The 17,919-nt window shown below is 43.9% G+C and overlaps 1 protein-coding gene across 4 annotated transcripts in view; it reads left to right on the plus strand.

The window, feature by feature from the left end:
* The window catches only part of MAGI2 (membrane associated guanylate kinase, WW and PDZ domain containing 2), a 1,325,593-nt gene extending 1,311,715 nt beyond the window's left edge, over window positions 1–13,878 (plus strand). For 3 of the 4 annotated variants that reach the window (XM_077863883.1, XM_077863879.1, XM_077863886.1), the window contains one exon: window positions 5,397–6,016. Coding sequence is in view for 3 of the 4 variants with exons in the window: in XM_077863886.1 (XP_077720012.1) it covers window positions 5,397–5,419 (23 nt within the window). In the remaining variant the exon portion in view is untranslated. Of the gene's footprint in view, window positions 1–5,396; window positions 6,017–13,625 lie in introns of those variants that run through there. The other variant, XM_077863880.1, reaches the window with a different exon arrangement.
* Window positions 13,879–17,919: the final 4,041 nt, after the last annotated feature.

Raw genomic sequence — 17,919 nt, forward strand, 5'->3', positions numbered from 1 at the left:
TTAGAAATACAAGATCTCAGGCCCTGCCTTAGACCCACCATAATAATCCTGCATTTTAAGAAGATCCCCCAGTATGAGTGACTTATATACAGAAGTTTGAGAAGCCCTGCCCTAGAACTTCAGAGCCCCCTGCACCAGACAACAGAAAGGGAAAGAGGGCTTGGAGTGAGTACAGCCTCTTCTTTGTCTCATTAAAGTTTCCAGTGACAGGTCACTCTCCAATCCCATTCTATGGGTAAGAACTAGTCACATGGCCACAACTGGACACAAAGCACTCTAGGAAATGTAGTTCCTGACTGGGCAGCCATCTGGCAGTTACCACTCCACATTATGCAGTTGGGAAGACAGATTTTGGTGGACAGACATCTCTGGTGCTCAGGCATCCTCAATGAGCAGGTGGCCGAAGAGGAAACATTACTTTGACAGCAAATACCAGGCCCTATACCAGGCCATGCATCACATGTATATGCAGAAGAGAAACAAATAGGGCTCTATTAACAGAGAAATCATCATGGTGAGAGTTTCAAAACTGAATATAGGCCCTCACAAGTGCAGAAGTCACGATGAAGGGTCTGCAAAGAGGAGAAAACTTGGTCAAGGTCAGGAGCAGTAAAAATAATGAGGAAATTAGCATTTAGCTAGTACGAGCTGTGTGCCTAGCACTTTTACATATGTTGTCCAGTTTTATCTAGAAAGCAACATCGTATAATCACAATATTCTCACCACTCCTCTCAAACTGCTTTTGCTAAGACCACACTGTCTTATGTGTCTTATGTATCTGGTGTGAGCACCTGAGATGTCTGTCCACCAAAATCTGTCTCCCCAACTCCACACTGTCTCATCCCAAGGTTTACTGTAAAGCTATGCAGTATGTCGTTGGCACAATTAATATTTTGGGCTGGATAATTCTTTGTGGTGGGAGGCTGTCTTATGCATTATAGGATGTTTAGTAACATCTCTGACCTCTACCCACAATTATAACAACCAAAATTGTCTTCAGACATTGTCAAATACCCTAGGGAATGGTGAGGAGGCAGGGAAGCAAAATTGTCCCTACTTGAGAGCCACTGAGCTGCAATAATCAGAACACTAAGGTATTGGCAAATGACAGACACACAGATCCATGGAACAGAATAGAGAGTCCAAAAACACATCCATATTTATATGATGGATTGATAGTCTTTTCGTTAGTCACGTGCAAAAATATAGTGTACCTTGAAGCATACCTCACACTGTATACAGAATTTAAGTCAACTTAGATCATAGACCTAACTGTAAAACCTTAAAATTTATTTTATTTTTTAAAGATTTTATTTATTTATTCATGAGAGACACAGAGAGAGAGAGACAGAGACATAGGCAGAGGAAGAAGCAGGGTCCCCAGGGGGAGCCCAATGCAGGATTCAATCCCAGAACCCCGGGATCATGCCCTGAGCCAAAGGCAGATGTTCAACCATTGAGCCATCCAGTTGCCCAAACCCCAAAATTTAAAAGACACTTTCAAAAATAGGAAAGAAAAAAAAATCACAGACTGGTAGAAAATATTTGCAAAGCAAAAGTTTCATAAAGGAGTTATATATTGAATAGATTTTTTAAAAGTCTGAAAATCTAAAAATCAAAAATAAATAATTCAATTTATAAAAGGCATGAAATATCTGTAACACTTCACCAAAGAAGATATACTGAAGGTAAATAATTACATAAAAATATGCTCAACATTAGAAGCAAAATAAATCAGCCAGAGAAAGACAAATGCCATTTGATTTCACTCATATGTGCAATTTAAGAAACAAAACAGATGAACATGGGGGGCGGGAAGAGAGGCAAACCAGAAAACAGACTCTTAAGAGAACACACGGAGGGTTGCAGGAGTTGGGGGGCTCAATGGGCATTAAGGAGGGCACATGTTGTGATGAGCCCTGGGTGTTGTATGTAAGTGATGAATCACTTAATTCTACATCTGGGACTAATATCACATTGGATGTTAACTAACTGGAATTTAAGTAAAAACTTGAAAAAAAAAAAGAAATGTTAAAATAAAAAAAGAGAGAGAGAGAGAGAGAGAGATGTTCGACATTATTAGTCACTAGGGAAATGCAGACTCTAACCTATAACCCCAAAGAAATACCTACTAAAAGCGACCAAAGTTTAAACACTGACCTGTATGGATAGTGAGAGCAAAAGGATACAACATGTTGGAAACCAGTTTGGCAGTTTCTCGCAGAGTCGAGATGCGTCGGCCGTCTGACCCTGCAATCCCACTGCGAGGCCCTTACCTAAGGGAGAATCAAACCGATGTTCACATAAAAACCTGTAAGTGAATTTTTGTAGTGGCTTTATTTTCACTTGCCCAAGAAAGCCAGAGCTGGAAACAACTCCATGCCCTTCATCGTGTGCACAGATAAGCCCACCGGGCTCAGTCCATACGCTGGAACACTACTCAGCGGTAGAAAGGACCGAACTACCTTTACACACAGCCACACCAATGACTACTCAGCCGGTGGACGTTTCCAGGCTCAAAGGCCACATAACGTATGGTTCCATTTATATGCCTCTGGGGACAGAAAACTAAAGGGCCAGAAAAGACAGCGGTGGCCACAGGCCCTGCATAGGGGAGGTGTTGACCACAAAGAGGCCCAAGGAACTTTCTGGGTGGCAAAACTGTACCTTGACTGGGGTCGCATGACTCTGTGCATGTAACAAAACTCCCCGAACTCTACACTAAAAAGGGTGAATTTCACTGATGGGGATTGTACCTGAAACAATGATGTGTGAGTACGATTTCTACTTAGACTTTTAGAAAGAGAGTTAATCAGTTAAGAACTTGAATAAAATGCTATGATCATAGTAAAGTACAAGTCAGATCCTGTCATTCCCCTGCTGCTGCGCGGCGTCCCTTGTCCCCTTCAGGCGCACCGACTTCACTTCCTTCCCCTCTCCTCGGCCACACCGATTTCCTTGTTCTTCCTGAAACATTCTGTTTCCTTTTGTTCAAAGGCTCTTCCTCGTGACACCTGCATGGCTCCCCCCCTCGCACCCTTCGTGGCCTGTGTGCAAGTGTCACTTTATCAGGGGGCTCTTTCCTGATCTCTCCCTCTTTCAATATTCCTTCTCCCCCTTGCTCTTTTATTTTTCTCCATAGCACTCCTCAGGCAGTTATTTTTATTTTTCATTTTTTAGAGAGAGGGAGAAAGAGAGAGAGGTGGGGAGAGGGGCAAAGGGAGAGGGAGGGAGAATCTTAAGCAGGCCCCTTGCCCAGCTCAAGCCCAGCACAGGGCACAATTTTACCACCATGAGATCAGACCTGAGCTGAAATCAAGAATCCAATTTAGTGGATTTATTCTCATTTGCCAAAGAAAGCCAAAACTGACTGGGCCACCCAGGCATCCCCCACCCCCACCCCCATCATGTTTATTTTCTATTTGCAGGCACTAGAATGGAAACTTCCTCCAACTGCTAGGAAAAGAGCCTCTGGGCAGGTCTCCATGGGCAGGAGTCAGAGAGGAAGGCCACTCTCCTGCCAGCCTCAAAGCAGTGGCCAGCAGAATTCGGGGCCCCCGAGGAGACCCAGAGAGCAGCCCTTACATTGGAACAACTTGTCTCATAATGTCCCTTAACTTTGCTTTGGTAGGACATCTTTTATTCTCCAAACTCTTATCCACACTCCATTTTGACACATTTTTCCCCCTGATCTCCTTCCCTGAAGCCCTTCCACTGAGCCCTCTGAAAATCACCAGCAAAATCTCCATCTCCTCCAAATCTTCTCTGAACTCTCCTGGACCTTTGTGCTCTCACTGGAACCTGACCTCCCCCACAGAGATGGTTTCCCCTAGAGCCTCTCTGGTGGCAGCTGTTTTCTCTACCATTTCTCTTGCTCCATGAGAATCTTCTTGCATCTCATTGTCCCTTTCAGCCCCTTCCCCATCCTCCTCCCTAAAATGCCTTGAATCTCGGATCCTCTCTCCTTCTCTGATACCTGCATTCACTGCTACAAATTGTCCTCTCAGCACTGCTTTTGCTGCACCACAGTAAATTTTAATCTACTTCAAAATATTTTTTTATACATTTCTCTTGTGGCATCATCTTTGACCCATGTGTTATTTAACCTCCAAATATTTTGAGATTTCCCAGATGTCTCTCCACTATTGATTTCTAGCTTAATTCCATGTGGTCTGAAAATATGCTTTGTAAGATTTCTATTCTTCTGAATTTGCCAAGGTATGTTTTATGGCCCCGATCATGCTCTGTCTCGGTTAAGTCTTCCATAGGAGTGTGCAAAGGATGAGTACTCTGCTGCGGCTAGATGGAGTATTCATTCTATCAACGTCAATTAGATTCAGTTGACTGATGGTGCTATTCAGGTCAACTATGTCCCTACTGATTTCTCCTTGCTGGATGTGACCTAGCTTAAATTCCATAGCCACTCACCATGCTCCCTCTATTGCACATCTCCCTTCTCTGCTTCCCAAACCACAACCGTGACTCAGTGCGGCTCTCTGCATATGCCTTGTCTATCTCCATACACATTGGCTGTGGTTAGAGAAAAACACCCACCCTTGCTGACTGGTCTCTTTTAAAATCCATGACCTCTAACCTCAAGTGGGCCTCATATGCTGCCGACTCAAAAGACTGACATTCCCGGGGACAGACCCATTCCCATGCCCCTTTCATGAATGGGTGTTTTATACCATCCCATTTCTCCTCAAATCGCTAACATCTCCTCTTTAACCCTTTCTCTCTACAGATGACCTCACTTCCTGTTCACTGCGAAAGTAGAAATTCCCATTGCCATATCTACAACTTGTATCTGTGCCCATATACTCTGCCTCCAGGCCTTTTACCGTGAACTGTCTGTGCCAGTAGCAAATGCCATCCTGTTCACTTATGCACTGGATTCTTCTTGCTTACTCAATAGTCCAGCAATTCCCTCTTCCTCCTGCATCATCCATTTGTCCCTCTCTTTGATCTTCCTCATTAGCACATAGGCTGTTTTCTTCTTAAAATGGCAGACATTTTATTCCTTGGGGCTCTACATTTGATGTTTTTTCTTGAGGCGATGCTGTTCCCCAAGATAGCCACACACCTCTCTCCCTCTCCTTCCCAGGGCCTTACCCAAATAATATCTCTCGGGGACACCTTCTCTAGCCACTTGTCTAAAATTGCAACCCCCTGTGGTGGACATAGCCTAGGGTGACTCCCAATGAGCCATGCCCTTGTAGAATCGCTCTCCTGGTAGTTGAAGGCAGAACCTGTTACTTGCTTCTAACAAATGGAGTGTAGCAAAGGTAATGGGGTATCGGTTCTTTTTTTTGGGGGGGGGTGTATCGGTTCTTGATTAGGTTATAGTATATGGCACAGAGTTGGACTGTCACCCCATAATTATGTTATCTTATAGAAGACTCCATCTTAGCAGACTAGAACAAGAGCTTTTCCCTCCTGGCTTGAAGAAGTAAGCTGCCACATTGGGAGAGGTCTGCTGGAACTGGGAGGCTTCGAAGATCCAAGGGCAGCCTCCTGTGGACAGCCATCGAAAAGCCAGGGCCCTCAGTCATGCAGCCATCAGGAACTGAGTCCTGGCAGCAGCCTGAATGAGCCTAGAAGAGGGTTGTTCTCCAGTTAATTCTCCACATGAGAATTCAACCCAACTGGCACCTGGATTGCAGCCCTGTGAGACCACAGACAGAGGACCCAGACTCCTGGACGCACGGAAACTGTGATGTAGTATCGTATGTGTTATTTCAACCTGCTAAATTTGTAGTAATTTGTTTTGCAGAAAAATAGAAAACAAACACACTCCCAAACGTTCTCTCCTACGCTTTTCTGCTTATTCTTTTGCCTTAGCACTTTTAGTCATTTAACATTTCCTATGTATGCCTTGTTTATTGTCTGTGCTTCCCCCTCTATTCTTGAACATAAGTTGTACTACGACAGGGATTTTTGTCAAGTCTTTTCCTGCCATTATATTTTCAGTGGCTTGAACAATCTCAGTAAACATCTGTTGAATGAATGAATAAATGAGTGAATGCTAAGTCTTGTTACCTGTCCAGAGGAATTCATTAAGGTCACACATATCTCAGAGAGGTAAGACATGAGAGGAAAGGTACATATTGTTTTTAACTTGTTATTATGGAAATGTTCAAGCATTTGTTCAAAGTGACAAGTTCAAGTAACAGCTTCTTACTCATATGGCTTATTCCAGGGGTAGCTTACAAATTCTTAGAGCAGCATTCTTCAAATTTTTGACTTGACTCACATTAAAAAATACATCTCATGGGGCACCTGGTTGACTTAGTCTGTGAAGCATGCAACTCTTGATCTTGGGGTCATGAGTTCGAGCCCCACATTGGATATAGAACTTACTTAAAATCTTTAAAAAAGGGATCCCTGGGTGGCGCAGCGGTTTAGCGCCTGCCTTTGGCCCAGGGCGCGATCCTGGAGACCCGGGATTGAATCCCACATCGGGCTCCCGGTGCATGGAGCCTGCTTCTCCCTCTGCTGATGTCTCTGCCTCTCTCTCTCTCTCTCTCTGTGTGACTATCATAAATAAATAAAAATTTTTTTAAAAATCTAAAAAATTAAAAAAAATCTTTAAAAAATACATCTCACAGTATGTGTCAGCACACACATACACCCACATAAATAACTAAAACAAAAGTTTCACAAAATAATACTTATCTTTGTAACACGCTCTGATGGCTTCCCATTCCACTTCATTCTGTTGGAGTCCATTTTCTAAAAACTGGATAAAACCCACTGCCAGGCCCCAGAGAAACCCTCCAGGCAATTCTCTGTGAGGCCCTCTGTGTTGTCAAGTACCTCCCAGGTCTGGACTGTGATAGGTTTGACACTGTTCTTCCAGGTGAATATGGCTAGGGCACCTTGCATGCTACCGGGAAAGCAGATGCATGTGCCTTAGCGGAGAGGAGAGCTGGGGGACAGGGCTGGGATGTTCTTGTGCAACTGAAGATGCCTGTGTCCACGCTGAGAGTGACCACCCTCTGCGTGCAACTGAACCACAGAAGCCATGGGCTGACACCACCATCATGTGGGTCTGAGCGCTCATTCATTTCAAAGACTCTGCAACATCTGAACGACCAGTACAACTAGTCTTTAATCATGGTCATGTCTCGGATATCTAAATGGTCTCTGAGTCCCTGGTATTTGGTACTTGAATTCCTGATTGTAAAGTGGTTTTTAAAAGTCACTAAAACATTAGCCATCTTCCACAGTTCCAAATGGCATAACTCGAGAAGCTAATGAAAAATTACGGCAAAGCACTTTTCATATAGCATGAACTAATCAGTGCGCCCAGAAAAGCCGATGTTGATGAAGTGCCATTAAGTTATGGCATAAAATGCCACCTGCAGGTAAATCTGGGTCTAATTTGCCTTTTTGCAAGTAGTTTTTTTATTTATTTGAATGTGAAATGAATCTCCAGCATGGGTGGATGATAAAGATGCTGCCCCTTCAAGACTGGTTTGATTTTAAACGTATTTGTTCTTTTGTTTAAGCATGTGGTTCCAGGGAAATTTTTTAAATCCTTTCTTAATTAGCTAAGCAGGGCATCCAGAAGGAAGAAAACGCCTGCTACCTTACTCCCTAGCTGCCCTTGCCCCCACCACTCTGCTGGAGGGTTTAGGTGCCCGGGTGAGAAGGGGGGGGGACCAGGAGACAAAGATCCCACAGAGATGGAGAGTAAATGAAGATCATCTAGAGTCCCTCACCTTTCCTGTGGGCTTTGCCCTGTTTACCGTGATTCCTTGCCTAGGGTCAGGTGGCCTCATCTCCCTTCACTTTTGTTTCCATTAAAGTATCCCTGCCGTGTTGCTCAGTCCTGTGGGATAATATTAAATTTAATGGATTTCTCTAAGGTAACACATTCTATCACCATGAGAAAGCAACAGCCACGATCACAATGTAGGAAAACCTACGGAACAAGTGACCCAATTTTTCTACCATATGAATACCATGGGGCCGGTACGGGTAGGGGGATAAAGGTGTGTTGAGAAGAGAGGAAGAGGGGTCGTTACAAAATAAGAGCGATAAAGGACATTATAAATCAGGTTCAATTTTGTCTCAAAGTAGACATGAGAGTATAATGAATTTCTGATTGCCCATCACCCAGCTTTAACATTCATCAATATTTTGCTGTTCTTGCTTCAGTGGTGTACTTTGTTTGTTTTGTGAAGGATTTTAAGACAAAACCCAGAGTTCATATTATTTCAGCCATAAGTACTTCAGTGTGTATTTCTTACAGAAATACATTTGGCAAATTTTGAGCCTTTAAAGAGGTCTCTCTTGGAAGTACCCCATGACTCTCAATGAGGGTTTGCTCTAAGAACATTATTGACATTTATAAAAACACATTGTTCTACACAAACCCTCAGGTAAAAATCCTTCTGGACTTAGCTTAGGAGAAACTCCACAATTTCTCACCAGAACCTGAAAATTCAGTACATGATCAAAGTTTTCTTTATATGAAACATGCTAGGAACCTTAGAGACAAATCTCAGCCAAACATGGCATAATCTCTACGCTCTGTAAATATGAAATTTTGCATTAATGTCATTTCCAGCTCTGATAGGTCCCTCTCTTTGCTCTTCATTTCTCTTTCTCACCTGCTTCAAATCTGGGTTACCTTACTGTATTTGTATATCCCTGTTAGCAGAAGTGTGCCTGTGAATGCTTCACAACTGGTTCTCTGAAAAAAAATCACATATAAACATAAATTTCTTACAAACTCCTGCAATAAATGATGTCCCACCCATAAGCAAAGAACAGTAAAATACACAATATTCATTACTGTAAATTCCATGCAGCCAAATGATTCTCATAGAATGCTTTTGTGATTTTTGTCAAACCCTTTATCCATAGCTAACCTATGGTTGCAATCAATCATGAATAGTTCAAACATAAATGTTGGTTGATGTTTTTACTTATATTTACATGGGGGTGGTGAATAACCTACGCTTAAAATCAATCAAGAATGGTTCAAACTGGATGTGGATGTAGGAAAAGATGTGTAGTATGGACACCATTCTGTAGCATTTTTATCATGCAGGTACCACATAAATAACCTCAACAGTATAAGGAACGGTGAAACAGGATTAGAACATGATGAATTTGAGTATTTATTACTTTTATTTTTAATATAATTATTGAATTGTAAGTTTCTACACTTTAGTTTTCAATAATGGCTGTTCAACATACAACTTACAAGATTCCTAGAAATTTAACAATAAATTTCTCATAAGCCAACACAAGATGACTCCAGCACACTACCATCTGTAAGCCAGCTAAAATAATTTTGGAACTAAGTGGGTATGAAAAATGAATAGAGGGATCCCTGGGTGGCGCAGCGGTTTGGTGCCTGCCTTTGGCCCAGGGCGCGATCCTGGAGACCCGGGATCGAATCCCACGTCGGGCTCCCAGTGCATGGAGCCTGCTTCTCTCTCTGCCTCTCTCTCTCTCTCTCTCTCTCTCTCTCTCTCTGTGTGTGTGTGTGTGTGTGTGTGACTATCATAAATAAAAATGAATAGATCAACATGCTTGTAGCGATTCATCTTATGGCAGGATTACAGATTTTTTTCCAAAGATTTTATTTATTTATTTATTTATTTATTTATTTATTTATTTATGAGAGACACAGAGAGAGAGGCAGAGACACAGGCAGAGGGAGAAGCAGGCTCCATGCAGGGAGCCCAATATGGGACTCGATCCCAGGTCTCCAGGATCAGGCCTTGGGCTGAAGGCAGCGCTAAACCGCTGAGCCACGGGGCTGCCCTTGGATTACAGATTGCTATTATAAAATTCTTCTGTGAGAATACTAGGTCCTGGGTTAATGATAAGAAACATACTTTTTAAAGTATTGCCAAATTATTTGTCATAACCAAGACATGGAAACTAAGTGTCGAATCTAAGTGACGAATGGATAAAAAAGTGATATATTTATTATATATTTATTTATACATAATATATAGAATGTTATTCAGCCATAGAAAAGAAGGAAATTTTGCCATTTGCAATAACATGGGTGGACCTAGAAGGCATTAAGTCAGATAAAGACTTCTCTTGCTCATCGCGTGGAGCGCTCCTTCCCCACCTGTGTCGTGCTCCCTGCAGCCCGGCCCTGCTCCCCGCGGCCCTTCTCCCCGCGGCCCTGCTCCCCTGGCCCTGCTCCCCGCGGCCCTGCACCCTCGGCCCTGCTCCCCGCGGCCCTCTCCCCGCGGCCCTCTCCCCGCGGCTCTGCTCCCCGCGGCCCTGCACCCTCGGCCCTGCTCCCCCCGGCCCTGCTCCCCGCGGCCCTGTTCCCCTCCGCCCTTCTCCCCGCGGCCCTGCTCCCCGTGGCCCTCTCCCCGCGGCCCTGCCCACTGTGGCCTTGCTCCCCCCGGCCCTGCTCTCCCCGGCCCTGCTCCCCGCGGCCCTGCTACCCGCGGCCCTTCTCCCCGCAGCCCTGCTCCCCGTGGCCCTCTCCCCGCGGCCCTGCCCACTGTGGCCTTGCTCCCCCGGCCCTGCTCTCCCCGGCCCTGCTCCCCGCGGCCCTGCACCCTCGTCCCTGCTCCCCGCGGCCCTCTCCCCAGCAGGACAACCTGCGGCTCCTCCCGGTGCGCTCCATTCTCCATTCCCCCCAGCCCTCGGAGGGCGCCCAGGTGCCCTTCCTTTCAGGCCTCTGTCGCCCCCAGTCCACGCGGCAAGCACCCCTCCCGACGGTCTCCCTCGGCCTCCGGAACCCAGCAGCGTGTGCGCAGGTGCTCAGGTGAATCGGAGCATGACCCGGTGCCCACGCTCTGCCACTGCAAACCCGCGCCCGAGCCATTGGGCCCTCACAGGATCCCGGACCCCTCTGAGAATCGAACCCCGTGCAGCATCTCAGAGCTCCAGGTTTCGTGTATTGGTTTTCTATTGTCCTCTTCCTCCCCATGCATCAATGACCTGCAAGGGTACTGCTGCTTGAATGGTTGAGCGCACACAGCAGAACCTCTATAGCACAGGAGGCACCGGCCCAGAGGTGCTCACCTGTCCCTAGAAGGCTGGTCTCTTTCCTAGTCACCTTCCCTCCCCTTAGGGACTGTAAACATTTAAAAAAAGAACAAATTAAAGTGGTGCCCGGTTGGTAGCACTACATAATGCCTGAGCCAAGCAAGCACAATTCTCTGAAAAGACGAATTACCTACAATCAAACAGGATAGGGGGTGGGAGGAACAACCCAATACAGAAGGAAATAAATCAACCTGGGTGGGAGTCAAGAGTAACAATACACAAGAGATTTGCATCCCGAAGAACCTCAGATACCAGAAACAAAATTACAACACGTGAGATGTTTAAAGGAAAGGATGGAATCAGAAAAGGATGGAGAAACAGAGAACCAGGAAGATTTGAAAATGATTCCTAGAAGTTTAGAAAAGAAAAACAGCATGAAAAAGAAAAGCAAGGGGAAAAAAATAAAGATAAAAACAAGGGGTGCCTGGGTGGCTCAACCAGTAAAGCGAGAGCAGCTGCCTTGGGTTCAGGCCTTGGTCTAGGGCTCCTGCGATCCAGGCCTGCCTGGGGCTCCCAGCTCAGTGGGGAGTCGGCTTGTCCTGCTCCCTCTGCTCTTCTCATTCTCTCTCTCTCTCTCTCTCTCAAATAATTTAATAAAACCTTAAAAAAAAAAAGAAAAAAGAAAGATAGCAACTACAAACAAGAGTGGGTTAAACTGAAAATTAGATACATGGACCAAAGCAGCTGCAAACTGGAAGACAAATCCAAAGAAATTATTCCAGCTTAAGCGCACAGAATCACAGAAGCAAAACCTGAAAATGAAAAGACAGAATAAGCAGGTTTAACAAATGTCCAGTTTGGAAGGAACGAGTGAAGGAAGTGTGAAGACATAGCAGCTGAGAGTTTTAAACATTCATGGGAGGGCAGCCCGGGTGGCCCAGCGGGTTAGCACTGCCTGCAGCCCAGGGCCTGATCCTGGGGACCCGGGATCAAGTCCCACATCGGGCTCCCTGCATGGAGCCTGCTTCTCCCTCTGCCTGTGTCTCTGCTTCTCTCTCTCTCATGAATAAATATATAAAATATTAAAATAAACATTCATGGGACATACTACGCAGATCAACAAGAGCAAATCCCGGGGAGCGGGTGCAGTTGCTAGCATAGGGCTGAGCCCCAGGCCGCAGAGCAGCCCACGACTGGGTGATGGGCCTGCAAGTCCGAGCCCGCCCCCGAGCCTTGGCTCCACGGGGAGGCCCACAGGGTGTGGCGGTCTCTGCCGAGACACAGGAACTGTCAACCCAGGGCCATGCGTCCAGCAAAGTGTCTTTTGGGAAGACAGGTGAAGTAACCAAACCCAGAGAGTTTACCACCAACAGGAGCTGCACTCAAAGAAGCGGACATGTCAGAAAAAGAGGCAAGTCTGAGGAAGGACTGGGAGTCAAGAAATTGGTAAACCTGGAAGCAAAATAAATACTAACGGCATGAAATAATAGCAATATCTAATCCTTTAGGGTTAAGAAGCCCTCAACCATAGCTTGGAAGTAAGGAGAGGGCGACCTGAGGGAAAGAGGTCACTTCTCCTTATAGTGACAGGAAAGGAAGTGATGACTAAGTAGTACTTGATCAGTTAAGTACACATGTGAAAGTGAGGAGGAACGAGTGAGGGAAAGAGAGAGAGAGGGGGAGGGTATGGCTTCCAAGCCAGTAAACTTTCATTAAACTTTCTGAAATAAGAGAAAAGCAAACAAAGAAACAAAGGCAATCCATTCCCCAAAAGGTCAGAAAGATGAAGAAAAAGAGCTGCACATGTCAATGGTGACATTTAAGATGGTCCCCAGAAAGCAGGGACTGATTGCAGCATCTGAAAGAGGGGTCCTTTCCCCACTGGTGCGCACCTGCCCCTCGGCCCCACCTCAAGCCAGGCTGTGTCCGAGCTCCCCTGGTGGCAGGTAGTGGGCAGGGTGCCCAAGCCCCACACACTCCTTCTCAGAGGAGAGGGGGGCTTGGCCCTTTGGCTCTAAATCCATAGCCGGTCAGGATGTCCCGGGCAACTGTGGCTCAGTGGAACTCCCCGTCCCCCAGCTGCCTTCCTGGAAGCTTTGGTGGTGGCCCAGTGACAGGAAATGTCTGTGGTCGCCTAGGGCTCCTGCAGGATAATTGTGTGAAGTGGATGGGCCTGGACAGAGTCAAGCAGGCTGAGTGTGAATCCCTGTGCACCCCTCGTGACTGTGTAAACTCAGGACATGGCTGTCACCTCTGCATTGACTGTCGTGGTCTGTACCAATGACAAGGTTGAACCAGACAATCGGCCAGGTCCTTTACAGCTCTAATATCCCTTGGTTGCGCTCCTCGTCAAATATGCATCAGATCCATTCCGGTGCAAGCTTCGTTTTGATGATTGAGCTCTGCTCTGTGTGCGCAGCCCTGACAGCTTGCTGCTTACACAACATGTTCATTTGCCCACAAAACACAACAGCAATATTCTCTCTCAGAGCCTCGTATTCATTTATTGCCTTTCTTAATATCACTTTTCTAGGACCTCAAGTGTGAAGATCTTAAAAAAAAGAAAAAAGGAAAGAGGAAAATAAACTTCAGTGACTCTACTCCTCTCTGACGTATCTCCTTTTGCCTTTTCTTGTGTATTCAGGTGCATCACCTGTTGGGTTGGCTCAGATCTTAAGTCCTCCACTCCGGGGACCTAATGGACCTTTATCTGCCTGAATACAGAAGCCAAGTCCTACTGACAGTGCACTATTAAGAGTTCCAAATGACCTTTCAGTAGCTAAATTAAATGGTCATTGTCCACCATGATGTTACTTGATTTAAGTGATGCTTCTGATGTGATTAATCACAGAGTATTGCTTCACTAACTGTCCTCATTAAACTTTCAAGGTTCTGGACTCTAGTCTCTGGTGTGTTTAATCCTATCCACACCTTCCCCTCAGACAGGTTTAGTGCCCATCATTCTCATGCAGAGGGCACCCCAAAGCCTAACACTCCCAGTTATTCTCCTTACTTATTACCTCTCACACTTAAGGTTAGCCACCTGTTTCACAAGAACAACAGTTGAGAAATGAAGCAGCCTCCTCCTTGACTGCCCACTCAACCCCCTCCAGCCCTCTTCCTCGGATGGGCATGTTGTGTTCAGATGGATGGCCCAGGTGCCTCAACAGTCAGAGTCTGAGACTCTCCCGGCCCCCCCCCCCACTATCCTGGTTTCTTCTCCAGACCTGCGAGAACATCCTCTCTCCTCTGAGGTCTTGGGGGTGTTCACAGAATTCACACCCCAGTCTGACAGCTAGCACCTCGTGCATTCTCAGGCAAACCACTCATATGCTATGCACCCAGGGCCATGAGAACAACCCTCGCCCCTTGACATTACTGTGCCAGGCCCATTTCATACTTGTAATACCAAGAGGTTTGCTATTCAGCTGGTTGACACCAGTAAGTCCTAATGAGTGATCTATGACCTACATCCATTCTCACTGGTCTGTGCCGTGCCTGTGCCACACCAACTGAGAAATGTATCATCTGTGCCCTGGAGGTAGATGCTACTGTCAGTCTATAAATGAGGAGACTGAAGTTCTGAGTTGCGTGGGAACAGGGGTAGGCACGAGGCATTCATTCTGCTGGTGTGGATCATGACAGAAATGAGGTGGTCCTGGAGCCAAAGGGGTGCAGTAACTACCTGGTCATGGACAAGACAGTAGTCTTCGGTAGCCCCGTTCCATTATGTGGTCTGGAAAGTTGCTCCTAGAAGCTTGACCTGGAGCCTATTTCTTCCAATTCTTCTAATTCTATAAAGTACTTCCCTTAATAAATGTGCATAAAGTAATTCTGATGGATTCTGTTTTCTGCAAAGAAGAACCCTAGCTAGTATACCTGTTTCCGGTGTCAGAACTAAATTACAATCCAGCGTTAAAGGGCCGGCAATGAAGATAGTGGGAAGTATACTAGTAGCAGGATAAGGGGAAAATGAGGCAATCACAGAGGGCACCTCAGGTTTCCTTCTATCAATATCTGGAAAATAAAATAACAGATCATAAAGTATTTTGAAGGCATTAGGGGAAAGAGAGAGCCATGTTTAGGAGAATATTACTATTCTCTACTACATTGTGTATATTCCTACGTTAGGATGAATTACCTCCTTGTTGTAGTTGTTTGAGAACATCATTCCTATGCTCCCTTGAGAAGAGCACATTGCCTGATGCAACTGGTGTCTAGAAACTCTGTCTCGTCCTCTTTAGGATTCCCCCAATGTCTAGAATGACAGTGGCTACAGTGTGGTCAGCACTTCATAAATATTTGTAAAAGAAAGAAAGAAAGAAAGAAAGAAAGAAAGAAAGAAAGAAAGAAAGAAAGAAAGAAAGAGAGAGAGAAAGAAAGAAAGAGAAAGAAAGAAAGAAAGAAGAAAGAAAGAAAGAAAGAGAAAGAAAGAAAGAAAGAAAGAAAGAAAGAAAGAAAGAAAGAAGAAAGAAAGAAAGAAAGAAAGAAAGAAAGAAAGAAAGAAAGAAAAAGAAAGAAGGAAGGAAGGAAGGAAGGAAGGAAGGAAGGAAGGAAGGAAGGAGAGAGAGAGAGAAAGAAAGAGAAAGAAAGAAAGAAAGAAAGAAAGAAAGAAAGAAAGAAAGAAAGAAAGAAAAGAAAGAATCCACACACAGAGCAGTTAGTCAGTGCTGCAGAAATGGATGATGCATATGGCTATCTCCCATAAACTCATAGAGAGTCCTGGTGGAGAAACATGTTTTCATCCTAGGAGAAAGTTTAGAAAGAAAAAAATAATAACTAAGCAATAACTGAGCAATTTTAAAAAAAGCAATAACTAAGCCCTGAATGAGGGCCAGAAGTGGGAAGGAAGTCCAGCTGGGAAGGTCAGTAGACAGCAAGCAGTGGAGAAGATGGACAGAGTAGGGAGGGATGTTTTCAAAATGTGGTCCTCAGATATCTTGCACCACAATTAACTGGAAACTTATTTACTATTCAGATTCCTGGGCTCCACGCAAGACACACAGAATCATACTCCTTGTTTGAGAGGCAGCCTCACCACCTCACCCCTCACCACCACCACCTGGTGGTTCTTACCCACACTAGTTTGAAAACTTGCCTATTATTTGCTAGATGTGAAGATAATGCTTCAGCTATAGAGCTGGGAATGTCACCTCTGCTAACCATGAGGGGTGAGAGGAGAGCCAAAGCAATGCATTTGGAGCCTAGATATTGATCTCATCTCTCTAGGCACAGACCTCCAGGGGCTCAAGGAAGAACTAAAGACAGAGTTAACTAAAGGTATGTCAGGTTGCTTTCAGCTCCAAAAATCAGGAAGTCCACCTTAAAGTGAATATTAGTAAATATGTAAGTCTCTCCAAACTAAAAATCCACAGGAGGGCTAAGTGGAAGGATTGCCATACATGAGGACTGTTTCCAGGTCCTCTCTGCTGCCATTCCCCTTAAGGGTATGTCACTGATTTGGGTCATAGCATCTAAGCCAAGAGCATTAGAGCTACCCACACAATCTCAAATGACAATATTACTTAAAGAACCATTTCTGGACTCTTCCTGTATAATTTTGTCAATGGGGATATAACTATATTTATCATTTATCTTATAATTTAACAAATATGTACTGAGAAATGAAACCCAAACCAAGCAGAAGGAAGGCGATAATAAGGATTAGAGCAGAAATTAATGGAATAGAGAAAAAAAATGCCATAGAAGACATCAATAAAACTGAAACTTGGTTCTTTGATAAGATCAATATAATTGACAGACTTTTCACTAGGCTGATTTAGCAAAAAGAGAGAAAACTCCAATTACTAAAATCAGAATGAAAGAGGAATATTATTACCACCTTACAGAAATAAAAATGACTATAAAGGAATGCTATAAACAACTTAGATAAAATGCACAGATTTCTAGAAAGACACAACTACTGAAACTGACTCAAAAATAAATAGAAAATCTGAATAGATCTATAGTAAGTAGAGATTAAATTAGAAATTTTAAAATTACCTACAAAGAAAGTCTTGACCCAGATGGCTTCACTGGTGACTTCTACCAACTGTTTAAAGAATGAGATAACTACGAACTCTTCACAAACTCTCCCAAAAACTAGAAGAGGAAACAATTTGCATCTTATTCTATGAGCCTGATACAGTACCAGACAAAAATATCAAAAGAAAACTATAAATCAATTTGATATATACACACACACAACTGAACAAAATATTAGTAAATAGAATCCAGCGGTATATAAAAAGCATACATCATAACTAAAATTTATCCCAAGGATGTGAGACTACTTTAACATCTGAAAAACATCAATTTATGCAATATATCATATCAATAGAATAAAAGAGGGGAAAACACATGATCAACACAATAGACACAGAGAACACATATGACAAAATTCAACACCGCTCATGATTTAAAAACAAACAAATTGCATTTTAAAAATATCAACAACTAGAAATGTAAGAAAACTCTCAATCTAATAAACAGTATCTATGAAATAAAAAACACAACTAGCATCACATTAATGGTGAAAACCTGAATGTTTTCCAACTAAGACCAAATACAAAACAAAGATGTCTGCTTTTTGATACTAACATTTTACTAGAGGTTGTAGCCAGGGCAGTTAGGCTAGGAAAAAGGAAAAAAGGCATCCAAATTGGAAAAGAAGAAATGAAACTATCTCTAATTGTAGATAACATGATCTTGTGTACAGGAAATCTTAAGGAATCCACTAAAAATCTATTGGAATTGGTAAACAAGTTCACCAAGGTTATAAGATATACGATCCATATACAAAAATCAGTTGTATATTGTATAGTAGTAACAAACTAAAAATGAAATTAAGAAAATCTCATTTATAAAAAAAAAAAAAAGAAAATCTCATTTACTGTTCAAAAAGAATAAAATATTTAAGTTTAATTTTAAAAATGCAA

The sequence above is a fragment of the Canis aureus genome, chromosome 21, assembly GCF_053574225.1.
Source record: "Canis aureus isolate CA01 chromosome 21, VMU_Caureus_v.1.0, whole genome shotgun sequence".
NCBI lineage: Eukaryota > Metazoa > Chordata > Mammalia > Carnivora > Canidae > Canis > Canis aureus.